Here is an 18,305-nt window from a genome sequence, read left to right on the forward strand (position 1 = left end):
GTCCAAAATTACATTTTGAGAAAATATAAAATACTGTTAATAAAAGGGTTGCTTTGACTTTTTCAAAATACATTTCTGAGCTGCCTGATCAATGTCAGTATGTGCAGAGGAGTATTTCAAGGTGAAGTTCTTTTAACCATCTGTCAGTCCTTTAGTCTAAACTTTCCTTTCCTAAATGCCCAACACCTGGAACCCTCTTCTTGGAAAATGCTGTTTTCATCGTATTTCAAGCACAAATTTGAGAAAAGAAAATCATAGAGCAGCAAGAGGGAGTAAACAAATAAATAACTGACAGGAGTGGCAGGAGTGCAAGCATTATCCATTACAGTTATGTTACATTTTTAAAAGAAAAGATTTTTCACACAATTGTTTACCAAGAGAGATTGACGTAGTGTCTAAAATGGAGGCACTTTTCACACATAACTGCAACAAAATGTTTATTGTTTCAGTTATTATTTTTCAGTGTGCTGTAAAATGGGTTTGATTATCAATGAGCCAACACATTGCAGTTAGATTTAGCCCCTATACTGGTGACTGAGCCTCAGAGCCCACAGAGGGAGGTGTGTGAGGTGTGATATGAGTTTGTTTTTAATATTACAACAAGCTATATTTTCCTAAGAGATACATTTAATTTCTCAGCTTCAACAATATTTGTTGACTTTGTATCAACAAACCTTTATTTTTGTATTTGATTGAACTCTATTTTAAAACAGTCTTGTGTTGAAAAGCAAGACAGTGATCATAAAGTGATCATGAGTGTGAGTATATGGGATGAATGTTGGGTGTGAACCATAGGTGTGAACTAAATATGATCAAAACAATCCTTTTTGCCCATTCCAACACATGTTTTTGTCACCAATGTGACAGACCCAGGGTCACAAGTGAGAATAGACCTTTGGACTTTGCTTTGGTTTTTTTACTGACATAACCACAATGTAGTTTGTCCCTGTCTCCATATTTGTACACTTACTAACAAATGTCTCTGGCACTTAGATCCAAACTTATTTGTCACTACTGAAGACAAAATCTTTGAAAACCAGTCACATCTATATAGTCTAAACGTATAATAGGGCAAATTATTTCTGTATTTTCTTTTTTAAAGAATCAATAAGGAGTAATTTGTCACGGATACATTTTTTGCCTAATGTTTGCGTGCAAGTACTTCCGCAGGAGGGTGTACTCGTAACACCCAGTGCAACAGTGTGTGAGGATGTGTTTAAATAGTTGTTGGGCAACAAAGTAGTTTTATGGCACAGGAGATTAAGATTTATTTGGTTTCGGCCACACAGACAACACTTGTTAGCGGAATCAATTCATTGTTGATTGTGGTCTTTCAATGGGATTTGTTGACAGCAAGAAGTGGTGAAGAGAAGTTAAAGGTAATTGAATTTAAGTAATGTTCTCATGAAAGCTTTTTGAGTTTCAGTGTGGTTGAAAAGCCAGATGAACCTTTTGTAATTTTTTCTTTTTCAACAGCAGCATTATGATGGTCCATTAGGCTCATATCGTTCTGGTTATGACACTAAAATATTTTTGGGTGAGTATCAAGTACAGCAGGCAATGGTCTGTAGTGATCACGCAACCAGGCAACGTTTATGGTTCAGGATTTGCTGTTGTCCGTAAAATCTTTACAGAGAAGGACTCCTTTTCATGATTTTGTATATCTTACACACACACCAACCTGGTCTCCTTCAGAGCACAAATGTTTGTGTAAAATATAAGACAGCAGCCTTTCTTTGTCTTCCTGCGACACTGCATGGATACCTGTAGGCGTAGAACGTCCACAAAATCAGTGACATTGACAAGTCAGTGCCACACCACACCACACCATCGGCATCAATGTCCGGGAACAAATTCACATCCTGTCAAACAGTGTGTTGTGTCAACTGAACTTGGAAGGGTGAGTAAGGCAGACTCTGGAGCGTTACTTGATTACTATCGGAAGTGACAGAATATCTTGCCTCCACAATAGTGTCATTGTGAAACAAGCTCACAGTAATTGCGGTGATCTAAAGGATGCTGTATGTTGTGCGACACCATCACATCTTCCTTCAAATTGTGTGTTAGTTTACATGACGTGTTTGTCCCTCACTGCATTTATTTGCAGCTCTTGGTTAAGAATTGATTAAGATGTAAACTGCTACACATTTAACTAAAGATATCAAGAGCAAAATAGAACAACTTGGAATCCTTGAAATCCACATCTGGAGTGAAAATAGGTTTTTATTGGCTTTACAATTTGTTTTTAGTAAAAGAGCAAGTGCTCACTGCAGTGAAATGGAGTTGGGAGTTGTATTACATCTGATTATTGTATTACTCACCATTACATGCATTTGCTCTATGTGTGTTTTTGAAAAAATAAATTCATCCATTTCACTCAAGATGAGATAACAATTAATGTTATTCTTCCATGCACAATAGCTTAAGATGAATGATTCATTGTGAATCCGGCTATTCAGTCAAGAAGAAATCCTAAATTCACAAGCCTTTCACGAAATATCTTGCTGTTAGTGATGTAGGTACTTCATGCTGACTCATGTTGGCTCTGCACTTTGAAGCTAAAGTGTATTGCAATTAAGAGAGCGTGAAAACAAAGAAGGCGTTATGGCTTGGCTGCGTGGCCATTACCAACATGTTTTTGGTTTGAATGCTCTCTGTCTGTTCATCTTTCAAATGTTACCCCTTAAGTGTGTTTTCAGTTTCAGTTACAGCCTCAGTTGATTGCAACATTTTGCGCACCTAAAATGATCTTGAATTTGTATTCTTTTTTAAATTGTATTCAGTGTATGTTTTTTGTCACTTCTGGTTTGAAAAAACTAACAAGGCAGCGGAAAAAATTAAAGCTTTCAAAACTGTAGTCCACCAACCAATGGGTGATGTCACAGTGACTACATCCACGAGTTATGTACAGTGTAACATAGGTACCTATTTAGACTAACTAGATTTCTAACTGTTACAGGTGTACAATAGGTGAGGTATATTGGAAAGTGGCAAAAGTAACAACATTACCTCCTTGTGTTGATGCTCTCCTGCTCTCAGGGTGTAGATAAACCACTGAGGCTGCAGGTAGCCTACATTTCAGGCATGACTACAATGACTCAGAGCTGTGCTGACAGACTGAAACTGCAGACGGGACTTGTGTGCTTCCCATAGCAGACTTGAGAACCAGGACAAGCAGACAGATAGAGAGAGGCATCAGCTCTCCCGGTGCTGAGCAGACGGTCTCAGGCCCGGTCACATTACCTCAGCCTGAATGGAGTTTGTCTCCCAGCTGCTCAGCCGAGTCCTCACCCTGTCACTCCTCTCTATTGGGAACTAATCCTGTCTGAGTTTATGCTGGGAGACATCTGTCAACATGTGTAACGCACTCCAGGAACAAAACCAAAGTCTGTAACGTGTGGGAGTTAGCTATCAGTGTCAATACAGCTCAACCTACAGAGAGAAACCGGGTGGGTGATTCCAAGCAATACCAAGAGAGGCAATAAAGTGGAAAAAATCTGTTGAATATTCAGCCTGATAAAAGCAAAACCTTTCATATAGTCTGTATTTAAGGCTGTATTTATTTATTTTGAAAAGTCAAGCACAAGGTTTTTCAAGATCTGAAAATGGCACTGCTTTGAGCTATCTTTTATTTTTTCAAGGATACATAAGACCTTGTTATTGTTTTATCATATACTGGACTATTGACTGCACTATTAAACCTTGAAATGTTAAATATCATAAAGGGCTGAGGCTTTCAATATGCTGTTCATATAATAACTCTCTCTACATTCTGCAATACAGTAGGTGAACTTGTTCTCAAGTAATTTTTTTAATTGATATAGTCCCGCATTAGTGCTTGTAACCAAATGTGATCAGCCACATTACATTATAAATAATTCTACAACTAAAGTAACTACCATTTTTTTTTGTTTTAAGTCTGAGTTTAAATAATTGTAGATATTGTGGACGGTAACTTGTTTGCTATTCAAGTCTCTCTGTTGTTTGTGACACAAAAACTTTAGAGGAGGTTTGTGTACAGTCACTTTCAAACTCACTCTAATCTTATTTGAGCAGTGCATAAACTCACAGCAAGCCTGTAGCACCATCTACTGGCTTGAAAAAAAACAACTCAAATCTCATCTTCATAAGGCTCATTCATTATTTTTAAAAATAACTCAGGATATTCTCTTTTTAGCATTGAAAAATGAGAATATAATTTCAATCTCTTTTTCTGGAGATTTACTTTTAATTTACTTTAAAAGACACACACAAATTAAACTCCTAATTTAGTTTTAGGTCCATTTGGAAGGCCACAGTTGTATCACTTGTTGACCATGATGTTTTTAGCTTCTAGTAGGAAACACAGTAATTATGTTTTCTGATATCACTTTCTTTTGGTCTTTATTAAACTACCTAGATTGAAACAGTTATTTCCTAATTATGCATCCAACACCTCCTCTTTAAACTTACTGGCTTTCTTTCAACACTATTTTCTTTCACTTTCAATGACTTCTTATATCTTTGTTGCTCATTCCAGGCAAATAAAAAAGTAACAATCAAGTTTGACACTCAAGTTAATGATAAACAGCTTCAGTAACTTTGATGTATCACTTCCTGGATTTTAGATACAGCAGCTGACTAAATCAATCTCCCCCACAAGGTCCAATCAGTCGCTGTCCTAGAGCTTTGATCTTATCACGCAGGCTGCCTCAGCAGATGGGAGTTGCCCAGTTGGATATACAGTGCATGTTCAATTTTCCATTTTTTTTCTTAGCACTGTAAATATGTGTACTCTAAATTGGGCTTTTTGATTTGATTTGATTTATTTCAAATGTGTAAAACAATAATACAAAACTGTATCATGAGAATTATTATACAATACAAAATGAATCAGTGTCAAATTGATATACAAAAATATTACTGATTCTAAATTATGGATAAACAAATAATCTACTTAATTACACATCCGAAAAGGGGTGGGAAGAAGTTTAGTTTTATTTAATCCCACCCCTTCTCCCAAAAACGAAATTACTAACATATATATTTTTTTCCTTTCTTTTTTTTCTTAAAGAAATTGTTTGTTATTGAAAAACAAAAAACAAAACAAAAACATAAAACAACAAATAAATAAACAGATAAATAAACAAACAAAACATTTAACAATTAAAAATTATTGTTAAAGTATTAGGAGTATTTACGACTGCTTTTAACTATAATCATGTAGTGTTATAATAGATTACAATGAATTGAAAGAATGTTTATAATGTATTATATACATGAACAAATATAAGCAATAATGCTTTTAAATTAAAGGTCAAGAAAGTACTAAGCATTGTTATCGATATTTTTGTTGATCTGATAAGGATCTTCCCCCAAGTTGCCATAGCCATTTTCCATACTCTTGAGTCAAAAGCTTTTCTTCAAACCACTGTAGGCCTACTATGTTAACTGTGGAGCAACATCCGGGACAAACGTTTTGATCATTCAAAAAAATTAAATCTATTTGAAAGTTCAAATTTATATCCTGAACCTTGAAAAATACAATTAAATATTCAAACAAAAAAGTATCAAAATATCAAAGTATATCAAAAGTATTTGAAATAATTGTTCAGGTTGAATATTATTTTTGATACAGTTCAGCAATCTTTTTTTATTTCTTTTTTTTAATATTTCACTTTTATACATCTTTTTTTTCAGTTGTGAAGTAGAAACATGTACAGACATGTATAAACAGTCTAGCACTCCCTTGACTAATAGGGAAAATAACTAAATGAGCAGAAATACAAATAATAATCTTTCTCACCCGCACGGATATGACAAACAAGAAAACATGTACATTAATGAGGTCATTGGTAGATTCTGTGAGCTTTTTCAGTCTCATGCTAGCTGTTTTCCCTCCATCCAGTCTTTGTGATAAATTCATAGTGGCTGCTCCATAAAAGTGAATTAGCATATTTCCCCAAATGTTGAACTATTCCTTACACACACACAAATGTGTATAAGAATATTCCGATGAAACTGCCTGAGTGAGGAAACATCACTCTTAGCTGATTTTCGACATATGTATTGGGGTGAGAAGGGTCCCAAGTAGTCACAATCTAATAAATAAATAAATGTATTCCAAGTATTTTATCCATTGTGTATTTCCCAGCAGAGTCAGTACTAAACACAAGAATGTCTTACCACCAAACCCAATGTCAGTACCAAGAGTTCCAGACACACTCACTATTCAGTTTTAGGCACGTCACAACAAGACAGGGGAACTACAGTTTCAACTTGTTATTATTACCTATGCAGTTTAATATTGCCTTTAAAATGTATAAGCACTATAAAAGTGCATGGAAATAAATGGTGCCAAACTATTTCAATTGGCCTATTTGTGCGTGTGTCTCATCAGGATTATGTTCATCCTCATGACAGCTTATTTTACCACAGGGCGGCGCAGTGTAACCTGAGGCAGAAAGAGGCGTTCCCAGTCTGGTATCACATGGTAGCCATTTACTGGCAGATGGAGGAAGTGACTCATGTTGCCAGGTCAGTGTGAACAATAACACGGGTGTCATAATCTGAATAATATCCACAATCCACAGGACTTGTTACACCACACACTTTCCATATCACTATACAATAGCCTGAGAAAAACAATATGAGGTTATGAAATAAAATGCAGACTTCAACAGTTTAATGCCGAAAGCCAGAACAAGTCTTGAAAACCTGCTCTGGAAGAATGGCAAATACTTATTGTCCTAATGGTGGGCCTAAAGGATAAAGGGCAGGTGGTCAATATAGACGTTAGAATTTATCCTGTGGATGAATATCCACTGCAAATGATATGGAAATCTTGCCATTACAGTAGCTTCTTCAAAGGTCAGGTAGTCATCAAAACCATGAGGAATCCTCTGGGGACCATTCATATCTGTGACAGCTTCATGCAAATGTAGTCAGAACAAGTCGAGGTGTCTCTTTTTCTCTGGAGAGTGGGCAGAAACTGGAAAGATAAGTGTGAAATCCGCCTGTAAGTCCATGTGGGTAAACTGTTAATCATGTATGCATGTAGAAATACATTTTGATGTATACTCCTAGCTGGCTCTAAAACCATTTGGGCCTCAGGGTGGCAGACTGCAGTTGGTATGAGTCCTGTGCCGATCCTCCTTCTGCACCATCCTTGAGAAAATACACATACTGAACCCAGAGTGGCTCCTGTGTCAATGACCTGCAGTTAACCCTGTGAGACACCTCTGTAGTGGAGAGCAAGAACGTGAGAAGATCAATATAGCCTCACTGGTGACTTTACAATCCAGTTGTTCTGTTTCGGCTGTCTACAAGGTCCTTTTCTTCAGAAGACCATTTCCACTAGGTAAAGAAAAACAATAAAAAGGGGAAAGGTCCTCATGGTAAATCTAAAATATGAGACAAAAAGTGAAAATCATGGATACAATTTTAACGTAATGTTTAATATCTTCTAACAAAAAAGAAGATACAAGATACTAAGTCATTTTTAGGAGATTACGTTTTTATATTGTGAGGATAAGTCAAAATGATGAGATACCAAGTCAATCTATGTAAATTATGAGACACAACCCGTTTCACTATCTCATTATTTCAAGTTAAAAAAAAATAAGATATAATGTCAGTACAAAGAGATTCTAATTCAAAGTTGGGAGAAAAAGTAGAAAGTTGACTCTGCAGTTCAAATTATTTTATTATTATTTTATTTATTTATTATATTTTAAGTTCAAAATACGAGATGAAATCAATATCAGGATATATTAAGTCAGATTTACAACCCATCATTTTTTATTTATTAAATGTAATCTATATTCATGCATAACTTTGTATCTATATTTTCTTTACCTGGATTAAATGTGCCATTCATCCAAAAAGGTTGATGACAAAAAAAGAGGAGAAATTCTATGTTAGAGAATAAACATACATCTTAAGATACCGTACTGGTCATGCCGTCATACCAAAGAGCTGGTGGTGGTTTTCAGATGTCGCCGACATTCTCTCCTCACACCAGTGAAGATCCAGGGAGCAGACATTGAGACGTGAAATCTTACTAATACCTTGGTGTTCATCTGAACGATAAACTGAAGTGGACTGATCACTCTGCTGCTCGGTACAAGAAGGGACACAGCAGACTGTATCTTTTGGGGTGCAGGGGGCACTCCTGGCTGCAGACCTATGACTCTCTGTGGTGGCATCAGCGATCTTCTATGGTGTGGCCTGCTGGGGCGGCAGCATCTCGGCTGCTGACAGGAAGAGACTGAACAGACTGAAGGCCGGCTCTGTCCTGGTGGGTCCTCTGGGCACTGTGAGGGGGGGAGACAGGAGAATGGCAGCCTGCTTGACAATGCGTCCCACCCCCTCCAGGACGCTCTGTCTGCACTGTGCAGCTCTTTCAATGACAGGCTGCTGCACCGCAGGTCCTTTCTTCCTGCAGCGGTCAGGCTGTATAACCACCACAGCCCCTGGTAGACCCCACACATAAAACAACAAAGACTATAAAACCCCTGTTGTGCAATACTACTTATGTCAATTTATAATAATAATAATAATAATAATAAACGTTATTTATATAGCACCTTTCATGCAAGATGCAGCCCAAAGTGCTTTACATAGTAAGACAGATACTAAATAAATTTGGAGGAACATAATTAAAAACAATTTATGAAAAACAACAAAAAAGAGTTATATCACAGAACCATAAAACAAAAAGCATGAACAGTGTTACCATTAAAATGACCCCAAATCAAAAGCCAAATTAAAAAGATAGGTCTCTAATTTACTTTTAAAAACTCCAATGGAGTTTGCTGTTCTAGGATCTAATGGGAGGCTGCACAGTTTGGGGATATAAAAACAGAAAGCATCCTTCCCAGATTTATTGTGTAATACTTTTGTTACTTCTAAAAGAAATGCATTGGAGGGGGTTAGGGGTTAAGGCTGAGTGTCTTTGTAGGCTTATACAAATATATACATGTATCTTTAATAGATGTGCAATCAACCGATGAAACCACCTTTTATACTTTCACCTGGCCGCTATCACAAAACTGTTACTGGAATTGTATTTTGTAAATTGTGTAAATCCTACTATTTTTTATATATATATTTTTTTATGAATGCTTCTTAAATAATATTAAGAAATATTTGGCTGTTTACTTGCTGTGACAAATGTCAATTTCCCCTCTGTGGGACTAATAAAGGTATTCTGATACTGCTCTGATGAGAGCATGGGTGGGAGGAGACCGGTGGAGACAGATTCAGAAACGTGCGTGAGTTTTTACGTAAGTGACGTCGCCAGGGGGGGGAGGCCTGCTGACGTGTGAGCCGGCCACTACAAAAAGCGGCTTCCGTGTGACGTAGTTGAACAGTCAGCATTCTTTCTTCGCTGTAGCTACCACGATCTGAACCGTCGTGTTTCATCCAAATTACCAAACCTTCTAGGTTTCAACACGACTTTTTGTGCTCCATTTTCTACTGTCTTTATTTTTTTTGTCATTTGTTTGACAAGAAAATAATAACACTGACGTTCCCTTTGTAAGGTAAGATATGTTTCGGTGTCTTTCTAGCCTGGTTAACGCTAAGCTAACTCGGCTAATCGACCGGTCTCTAATAGGAACTTCGTGTTTTTAAAAACGACCAGCTTTTTGTGATATTTGAAATAAACGTGTTTTTAAAAATGTGGCGTCAACGGCTTCGTTGACGCGTTGAACTAAACAGTTTTGACGGTCAGTAAATACTCGATTGATTTGAAATAGTTGTTTACAGATTATTAGCTGTTAGCTTACCGGCGGCCTGCTAAACAAAACCCCTCAAGATGTCGCTGTGTGTGGACATCCGGTGTCTGAACAAAGACCTCATAAAATCAGCTGATGAGATTTTCTGTCGTCTACAGTCAAATTAGTTATATGCCTGAATTCACACTGGGTTTAATCGATTATTATAATATACCTAAGGTTATCCATATTTTTCTTTTTTTTTGAGGAATACTATCCCTATCGTATGGGAGAGCAGTAAGAAAAACGTACTAGCTTTGGAAATGAATTTGCCAATTATTCAATTCCAAATAACCCTAAATTGGGTTCATATGAACTCTTGCGTACATTCACGTGGATAATTCCGACGAGGCACATGTAATCCCGGTTTCCTGTAGCCCTGCCATCCGCCCGGTTTGGGTTAGATAAGGTGAGCCAGGTTACTTCGGGATAAGGATATATTGTTGTTTGTCGCTAAAGACTGTTCGGATTTCAGGGTTGACCTAAGGTAAATCACACGGACAAAGCGACTAGGATATCAGACGGAGACACGGCTCCGCCAACGTAATATGCTAACATCACCAAGCAGCTAAGCTAGCATTGACCCAGATTCACGTGAAAGGACAACAATTTCGATCAAATCCACTAGGCCGTTAATACAAAAATGAATAATATCGACTCATATCTTTACCGTTTGATTATAATTTGCATTATAACCCATTAGCTGTCATCTTATGTGTTATTTTGTATCTGTCTCTTCTTCTAGAACGCTCTTTCCTTCCCTATCCCGGAACATTATTCTTTTCAGCTATACTTTGTCAAGCCGCCAAAGTGGAGAGTGTCGTCGCACAAGGGGGGCCTTCTCGTTTCAGGTATTACCATTACACATCCACTATTTTAAACTGATAAACAGCTACAGTAGCTCAATAAAGCAATAGGCTCACAACTCTAAGTTAAAACCTTTTTATTCTTTTTTTTGTATCGCAGTGTAGGGGGAGGAGGTGGGGGTGCACCGCAGCACTATCCCAAGACTGTCGGCAACAGGTGATTTTCCAAAGTTTCCTTTCACATGGAACACCTAGTCACTAGACTTTTTTTAAATCCATTACAATTCCAACTTAGTTTAGTACCACTCTTTCATATCAACTTTCTGTCAGCAAAATGGTGTCTCTGGACATTGTTATATGGCTATACACCACTCCTGGTGGTTTTTAGAATTAAACGGATATTATAAATCCTTTTAGTTTTGCATTCTACTGCTTCACTAGGGGTTCAGTTTGATTCAGTTAATTCATTATCTTTGTTTCTTACACACACTATTTATGTTAGTGTTGACATTGTTTTGTGTTCATTGCAGCGAGTTCCTGGGGAAAGCCCCAGGATCTGGCGTTCAGAGATGGGTACCTTCTCGAAGCACTAGACGAGATGCCAACTCCTCAAACGAGAAAGGGCAATATGATGCAATCTTCAGGAAAGTGAGAGGGTATGTTTCGAATAAAATTCACTTTTTTTCCTCTTTTAAAAACGTAATGCATTTATACCATTTTGAGATGTACTTGCATGCCAATTAAAGATAATTAGCTTCAAACGTGTTGCCTTTTGCAAAGACTGACTTCTTTCAACCATTTCCTTCTTCTTTTTTTCAATAGCATACTTAATAAGCTGACTCCTGAGAAGTTTGACAAACTATGCCTGGAGCTCCTCAATGTGGGTGTAGAGTCCAAACTGATCTTGAAAGGAACCATCTTGTTGGTGAGTATTCTCATTTAGCTGCACTTGTGAACTATTAATTCCATTAAAATTGTCTTCTAAACTGTTTTTTTGTACCTTCAGATTGTTGACAAAGCCCTCGAAGAGCCAAAGTATAGTCAGTTATACGCTCAACTATGCCTACGCCTGGCAGAGGATGCACCAAACTTTGAAGATCCAGCAGAAAATCCAGGAACACAAAAGCAAAATACTGTACGTTTATATTTCAATAAGATTCCTACAACAATATGGTTGAATACATCTAATTTTAACCCATTGTCTTTTTACAGACCTTCAGAAGGCTTCTGATTTCCAAGCTTCAAGATGAGTTTGAGAACCGCGCCAAAAATGTTGAAAGTAAGTGAATTTTATTACAGGTTGTCGGTTAAAAATGATAATGGTCATAAAAAATAAATGTATTGTGGTCTTGCATTCATTTGATTGTTTTCCCTTCCTGTAGCCTTTGAGAAAAATGAGGCCCCACTCACATCTGAGGAGGAGGAGCAGCGCAATATTGCAAAGCACAAGATGCTCGGCAACATCAAATTCATCGGGGAACTTGGCAAACTTTCACTCATCCATGAATCTATCCTTCATAAGTGCATCAAAACAGTAAGTTCTCTCCAAACTGTTAAAGTTTAATTGTTAACCTAATTTGTAATCAATCACTTGATTGTTCCCAAATGGGATTAGCAGTACATTATATTTTCAAACTCACCTCAACAGCTGTGAAGGAAATGGTAATATGTATTGTAAAATGTTTCTTTCTTCAGCTTTTGGAGAAGAAGAAGAGAGTCCAACTTAAGGATGTGGGTGAAGACTTGGAATGCCTCTGTCAGATAATGAGAACAGTGGGACCTAAACTTGATCATGAAAAGGCTAGGGTGAGTATTTGGAAAAACAGCCACATCTTGTTTGAAACTGTTTTGGTCTCTTTTTCTTCTTTTTTTTTACTAACAAAGACATTCTCCTTCCAGTCTCTGATGGATCAGTATTTTAGCCGCATGCGTTCCTTAACCATCAACAAGGAATTGCCAGCTAGGATTCGTTTCCTGCTGCAGAACACAGTGGAGCAGCGCGCTAACAACTGGTCTGCTCGCAAGGCGTATTCTGACAACGGACCAAAGACGATCAACCAAGTTCGTCAGGAAGCAGTAAAGGTGTGTCTTTTTTATCCACTTTGGGTTGGAATGTGTGGAATTAAATGACTGAACTTTTTCTAGTGGACTAGTGTCTTAACGTGGGTAGTGAAGTCGGTAAACTATTTGTATCTCCCGATTCTGACCGGATTCCAACTGTGCTTTACAGGATTTGGGTGTTTTTATTCCACAGTCAAATGATGGAATGAGGAATGAATTCTTCAATGAGAACTCCTACCTGCCAACCAGGATCAAGTTTGACAGGGAAACTCTTGGTGGGCTGGCTGATATGTTTGGACAAATGCCAGGTATGTCCGAGCTTTAACCCCTTCAGTAATGAGTACTACTACCTCCCTACTATGGGGCCTACCCTTAATGGTTGAGTTGTAATGTTTGGTGTCTTGTTTTGTATAGGAAGTGGCATTGGTACAGGTCCAGGAGTCATACAGGACCACTATTCCCCCACCATGGGGCGTCATCGCACAAACCCACTCTACAACGGCCACAATGGGAACGGCAATGGGTCACACCAGCCTCAGTTTGAAGCAGGAAGCAAACCGTATACAAAACCAAGCCAGGTACGTACTTTTCAACTACAGTGATTTTTAGGTTTGTTTTACTTCTCACTACTCTGTTATAGTTACTCTAACAAGATTAGAAGGTTTTTTTTTTTAAGGAAACTTATAAAAATACATTGTTTTTTTATAAAGGGTCAGGGTTCACCAGTGTTCAACCACAAACAGAATCACGCAGTGCAGATGCAGTCTAAGGATTTGGCTCCACGTTTTGTCAAGAAGGGGAAGGTCAATGCTGAAGAGGTACAACCACATACATTGACAATCTAAAAGGGTTACTGATTTGGACTTTTGTGTATTAGGGTTAGTCTGGCATCTATTTATAAAAGTTGTATTGTTTCAGACTGATATTATTCAGCTTAAGTTAAGAATGCTAAAGTAACGTCACTTTGTTGTTGTTAAAACCGTGCTCTTGTTTTTACCCCCTTTTTATTATATCTTTTAGATCAGTCTGAGGCCAGCGCAGTCGTTCATCTTGAGTAAGAAACAAATTCCAAAACTGCAGCCACAGATGCCTATGATTCCTTCAAGTGCTCAAGGACCTCCCCTTGGACAGGTAACACTTGTATATTTTAAAACATGTTGAACTGATATGGAAACTTCAGGTTCCAGAGAACAGGTAGTCATTTGGCTTTCTTTGCTTAGTCTCCACAGCTTGGCCTGAAAACCAACCCTCCTCCAATCCAGGAGAAGCCGGCCAAGTTGACTAAAAAACCTCCCCCAACAAAGGAAGAGTTGATCAAGATGACCGTACGTTTCTATCTCTTTTGAGATTTGTGTCATCACTATTCTGCATGTCCGGCATAAAATGTATCTGACCTTCCTTTCCATTCTAGGAGACTTTGGTGGCAGATTACCTGAACAGCAAGAATGTCGACGAGGCAGTGAATGCTGTGAGGGAGATGAAGGCTCCAAAACACTTTTTGTCTGAGATGCTGAACAAGATCGTGGTCTATTCTCTTGATCGTTCAGATGAGGATAAGGAACATGCGAGCACCCTGGTCCATGCTATCTGCACCGAGGGCCACGCCACTGGTGAAAATCTACTGCAGGTCAGTTTTGTAGCCCTCATCTTTGAAAATTGATGAGAAAATACCATACTTATAATTGTACTCCCTGAATATCAAGCTGTTGCTCGATACTAACACTTTTATTTGTATTCTTTTTAGGCATTTTTGAGTGTTCTGGACCAGTGTCCCAAGATCGAGGAAGAAATCCCCCTGGTGAAGTCCTACCTGGCGCAGTTTGCAGCACGAGCGATCATAGCTGAACTGGTCACCATCGCAGAGCTGGCCCATCACCTGGAGAACGGAGCACACTTCCCTCTATTCCTGCTCTGCCTGCAGCAGCTGGTCAAACTGAAGGACCGCGAGTGGCTGGGAGACCTGTTCCAGCTGAGCCATGTCAACATGCAGAAGATGCTCCCTGGTACGTCCAAAGCTGCTCTGGGTTCAGTGATGCAGCACTAAATGTTTTCCTGCATCGTTTGCTGTTACTAACAGGTATTTCTTTGTATACTTCCATAGAAATCGACCAGAACAAGGACAGGATGCTGGAGATTCTCGATGGAAAAGGTCTCAGCTTTTTGTTCCCACTGATGAAACTGGAGAAGGAGCTGCTGAAGCAGATCAAAGTAGATCCCTCCCCACAGTCCATCTACAAGTGGATCAAAGACAACATCTCTCCGAAACTCCACATCGACAAAGGCTTTGTCAATATCCTTATGACCAGGTAAAATATACTTTATTCATAACCCATTGGTTGATTTAACCCCAAACAACGTATTGCTTTGGTCAAACTCTGTTTATTCATCTGTTTTGCTCTGCCAGTTTCTTGCAGTACATTGCTTATGAGATCAACCCAGACGATGACGAAGAGCAGCTCTCAGCGCCCACCAAGGAGCAGCTGGATGAAGAGAAGCAGCAGATGCTGTCTTTCAAGCCCGTGATGCAGAAGTTCCTCCACGATCACATTGAGCTGCAAGTGGCGGCGATGTATGCCCTGCAGGTTCACTGCAACACCAAGGGGTTCCCCAAAGGTACGAGTACATACTTGTTAAGAAGTGCAGCAGAGAAGGTGTTACACTTTAGTGCGGAATCTGATTGCTCTTCTCTTCCAGGTATGTTACTGCGCTACTTTGTCAACTTTTACGACATGGAAATAATCGAAGAAGAAGCCTTCCTCTCATGGAAAGAAGATGTCACCTCAGAGTATCCAGGGAAGGGAAAAGCATTATTTCAGGTAATTTGATGTGACGTCCTCAAAGGGCCTTTATTATTCATCGCTCTTAATATCTCTCTACCATTGAATTGCCGTTGTACAACATGTTCTGTTAAGCTCATATTTGAATGGTAAAAAAATTATACTGTGGCATGAGATGTTGAGGAATCTGCACACGGACGTTTAGATGATTTTAACATGATGTATAGATGAGGGATGAACCCCGTTCCATATGAATATTGACAAAAAGACTCATGCTAAATAATACTAGAGTTAGTGTACTCCTCAAAAGCCATTGAATTTTGGTGTCATCATAACTAACTTGACATTGTGTTTGATGTTGCAGGTGAACCAGTGGCTGACCTGGCTGGAGACAGCAGAGGAAGAAGAGTCTGAGGATGAAGAGTACTGAGGACAGGCCAAAGCCATGTGTTATCAGGATGCAATGAATAATTTTTTTACATGTCTCCATTTGCCCTTCCCCCGCTAAACTCTAACTCCTCCCCTCCTTTATGAATATTTTCCAACCACTGTTACAATTCATTCCACTAAGAAATGTTTTGCCAGATGAAGCCAGCATCACACCCTAATATTCATATTGTATTTATGCTTTCCTTTCTAACCTTTGATATAGTTTGATGTCCTGCAACAGATGTTTTATACATTTCAATCTTGGGTTATGTTTTCTTTAACAGTAGGCAGTATTTAGCAGCAAACCGTACCAGCACCAAACCTGACCCATTATCACCGTTTCCATCTGGTAGGAGTCACCAAGTGCTGCCATAACTATTTACTCAAACTGTTTACAAAAGAGAAAAGGCTCTCGAATTGCAAAGAGACTTCTCTCATCGTTTTGTCTGCAATTGTTAAATCAGTTTTTAGATGCACTTTGCTCAACATCATGAGTTGTTGCAATAGTAAGATACACTTTTCTTGATTTGTTAAAACGATCCACATTTGCAGTTTTTGGCTGCCATAATTATAATGGTTTTCTTGTGCTAAAAAGCAGAACATTCTGTCTGAATTCAAACGATCTGGATCTGACAATTACTAACAAAAAATGGGCTGTTTTGATTTGCACAGTGATTTCTTTAGTAATCCACATTAAGTTCAGAGAATCAAGAGCTTTTTATGTTCACAACTTTCGTGCTGTTAGGAATTAATCTGTGTGGCCTTTTTAATTTATCAGTTCATATGGATATACCTCTAATGTATCTCGGACTATACTTGAATGTCTCGGTTTTAACATTGAGACAGCCAAAGCTTAGTTTCCTGTGCAACAGTTGTTCACCACCATGAGTGGAAATTTTACGTCGGTTTGCCATATTTGTCAAGTTTTTAAATGGTCTTTTTATCTTCATGAAATTACAAAGAATGTACTGTATGTGTACACTTTCTCCCTCCTTGGGGTGTCACTGTAACGTTTAGTGCAAGAAGTTAAGTGTACAACTACAGATCAACCTTGAATAAAGTTTAACAGTTCATCACATCGTCTACAAGATTTATTTCCCTCAAGTCTCCTTGGAATGTTTACCTGCATGATTGAAAACTTAAGGCTACACTTTTTTTGGTCAGCTGTTTGTTTTATATATAATTACTGATTATTTGTCTGAGACCCTTTTTTTTTTTTTTTTTTTTTTTTTTTTTTATTAAAAGTAGTTTTGATGCTTGTACTTCAGTACTTCCATCTAATGCTTCTTTGTATTTTTACTCAAATACATTTCAGAGGTTAATCTTGTACTTTTACTCAATACATTTATTTTGTACCAAGTTAATACAAGCTACCTTTTTAGCATCTTAGATGATGAATAGTTATTATATATATATATATATATATATATTGACCAATTTTCACAAGTACTTTCTTTTTGGTACTCAAAGTACATCTTCCACCTCTGGTGCTGATGTACAATAACAATTGTAGGAAATCAAACCAGATGCTAATTGTTCACTTCTGTACGGAGGGACTTGGTGTTGGAAACTGGTTCCAAGTCCCAGAACATACAAAGTACTCTGCAGGGCCCGGGGGGGGGAAGGGGGCCTCAGGGAGGGCCTGGTGCCTCGTGGGCAGCGGACCACCTTACTGCTCCTAGTACTAGCATGGGATCAATGCAGTCTAAATCTTGCTGTGTACATGTCCTGAGCAACAACAAAAGTTGATTTGATTTGTGTCATGCATTTCTAATTATGTAATCTATGATAAATACATTTAATTGTATATCGGGAATAAAAACTGACGCCCTTTACAAGAAAGGTCAGTCGCCTGTATTTCCTCAGGAAACTCAGGTCCTTTTAACATCTGCAGCACTCAAATGTTTTATGACTCGGTGGTCTCCAGGGTGATCTTCTTTGCTGTAGTGTGCTGGGGCAGCGGGGTGAAGACAGCTGAGCCCAACACATTCATCAAGCTCATCAGGAGAGCAGGCTCTGCCCTGGGAGTGGAGCAGGAGTCGTTAGCAGAGATGTCGGAGAGGAGAAAGCTGAGGAAACTTTTCAACATTCTGGACAGCGAGTCTCACCCCCTGCATGCCACACTGGTTTCCAACCGGAGCACTTTCAGCTGTAAACTGAGACCACCACGGAGCGCCACCACAGGAGGTCTTTCCTACCCTCAAACTCTATAACTCTTCACCCTTCAGTAAAGGGAACTGAGAACATCCTCACCAACACTATGTGCAAAATAAATAGCATTACCATGATCAATAAACACTCTGCTATATAACGAGCAATATTATTATTAATAATGTTCTATAAATAACATGCAATTACGTAAATACCACTACTTTTTTTGCAATACTAAATACTGGTAATATTTACATTAATTATGTGACCATCTATGTTCTCATTCATAACACTCCGTTCGATGTCTCACTATGGGATGCGCC

At 38.5% G+C, this 18,305-nt stretch overlaps 1 protein-coding gene across 1 annotated transcript; it reads left to right on the plus strand.

Moving 5' to 3' along the window:
- Positions 1-10,503: 10,503 nt before the first annotated feature.
- eif4g2a (eukaryotic translation initiation factor 4, gamma 2a) lies at positions 10,504-16,907 on the plus strand. The gene is made up of 19 exons (XM_079663971.1): positions 10,504-10,609; positions 11,095-11,220; positions 11,387-11,489; positions 11,571-11,699; positions 11,777-11,843; positions 11,947-12,098; positions 12,260-12,370; positions 12,464-12,646; positions 12,795-12,933; positions 13,040-13,203; positions 13,336-13,443; positions 13,646-13,756; positions 13,846-13,950; positions 14,037-14,252; positions 14,370-14,628; positions 14,727-14,931; positions 15,030-15,238; positions 15,320-15,441; positions 15,767-16,907. Exons 6-19 carry the CDS (start codon positions 12,015-12,017, stop codon positions 15,830-15,832), a joined length of 2,082 nt encoding a protein of 693 aa, XP_079520097.1. The 5' UTR covers positions 10,504-10,609; positions 11,095-11,220; positions 11,387-11,489; positions 11,571-11,699; positions 11,777-11,843; positions 11,947-12,014; the 3' UTR covers positions 15,833-16,907.
- The last annotated feature ends 1,398 nt before the right edge of the window (positions 16,908-18,305 follow it).

This window comes from Notothenia rossii, assembly GCF_949606895.1.
Source record: "Notothenia rossii genome assembly, chromosome: 2".
In the NCBI taxonomy this organism is placed as follows: Eukaryota; Metazoa; Chordata; class Actinopteri; order Perciformes; family Nototheniidae; genus Notothenia; species Notothenia rossii.

Coding starts and splice junctions, on each gene's coding strand:
- eif4g2a (XM_079663971.1), top strand. CDS start 12,015: ATGCTCGGCAACATCAAATTCATCGGGGAACTTGGCAAACTTTCACTC. Junction 13,951..14,036: donor AAGAGTTGATCAAGATGACC/GTACGTTTCTAT, acceptor TTTCCATTCTAG/GAGACTTTGGTGGCAGATTA. Junction 14,253..14,369: donor CTGGTGAAAATCTACTGCAG/GTCAGTTTTGTA, acceptor TATTCTTTTTAG/GCATTTTTGAGTGTTCTGGA.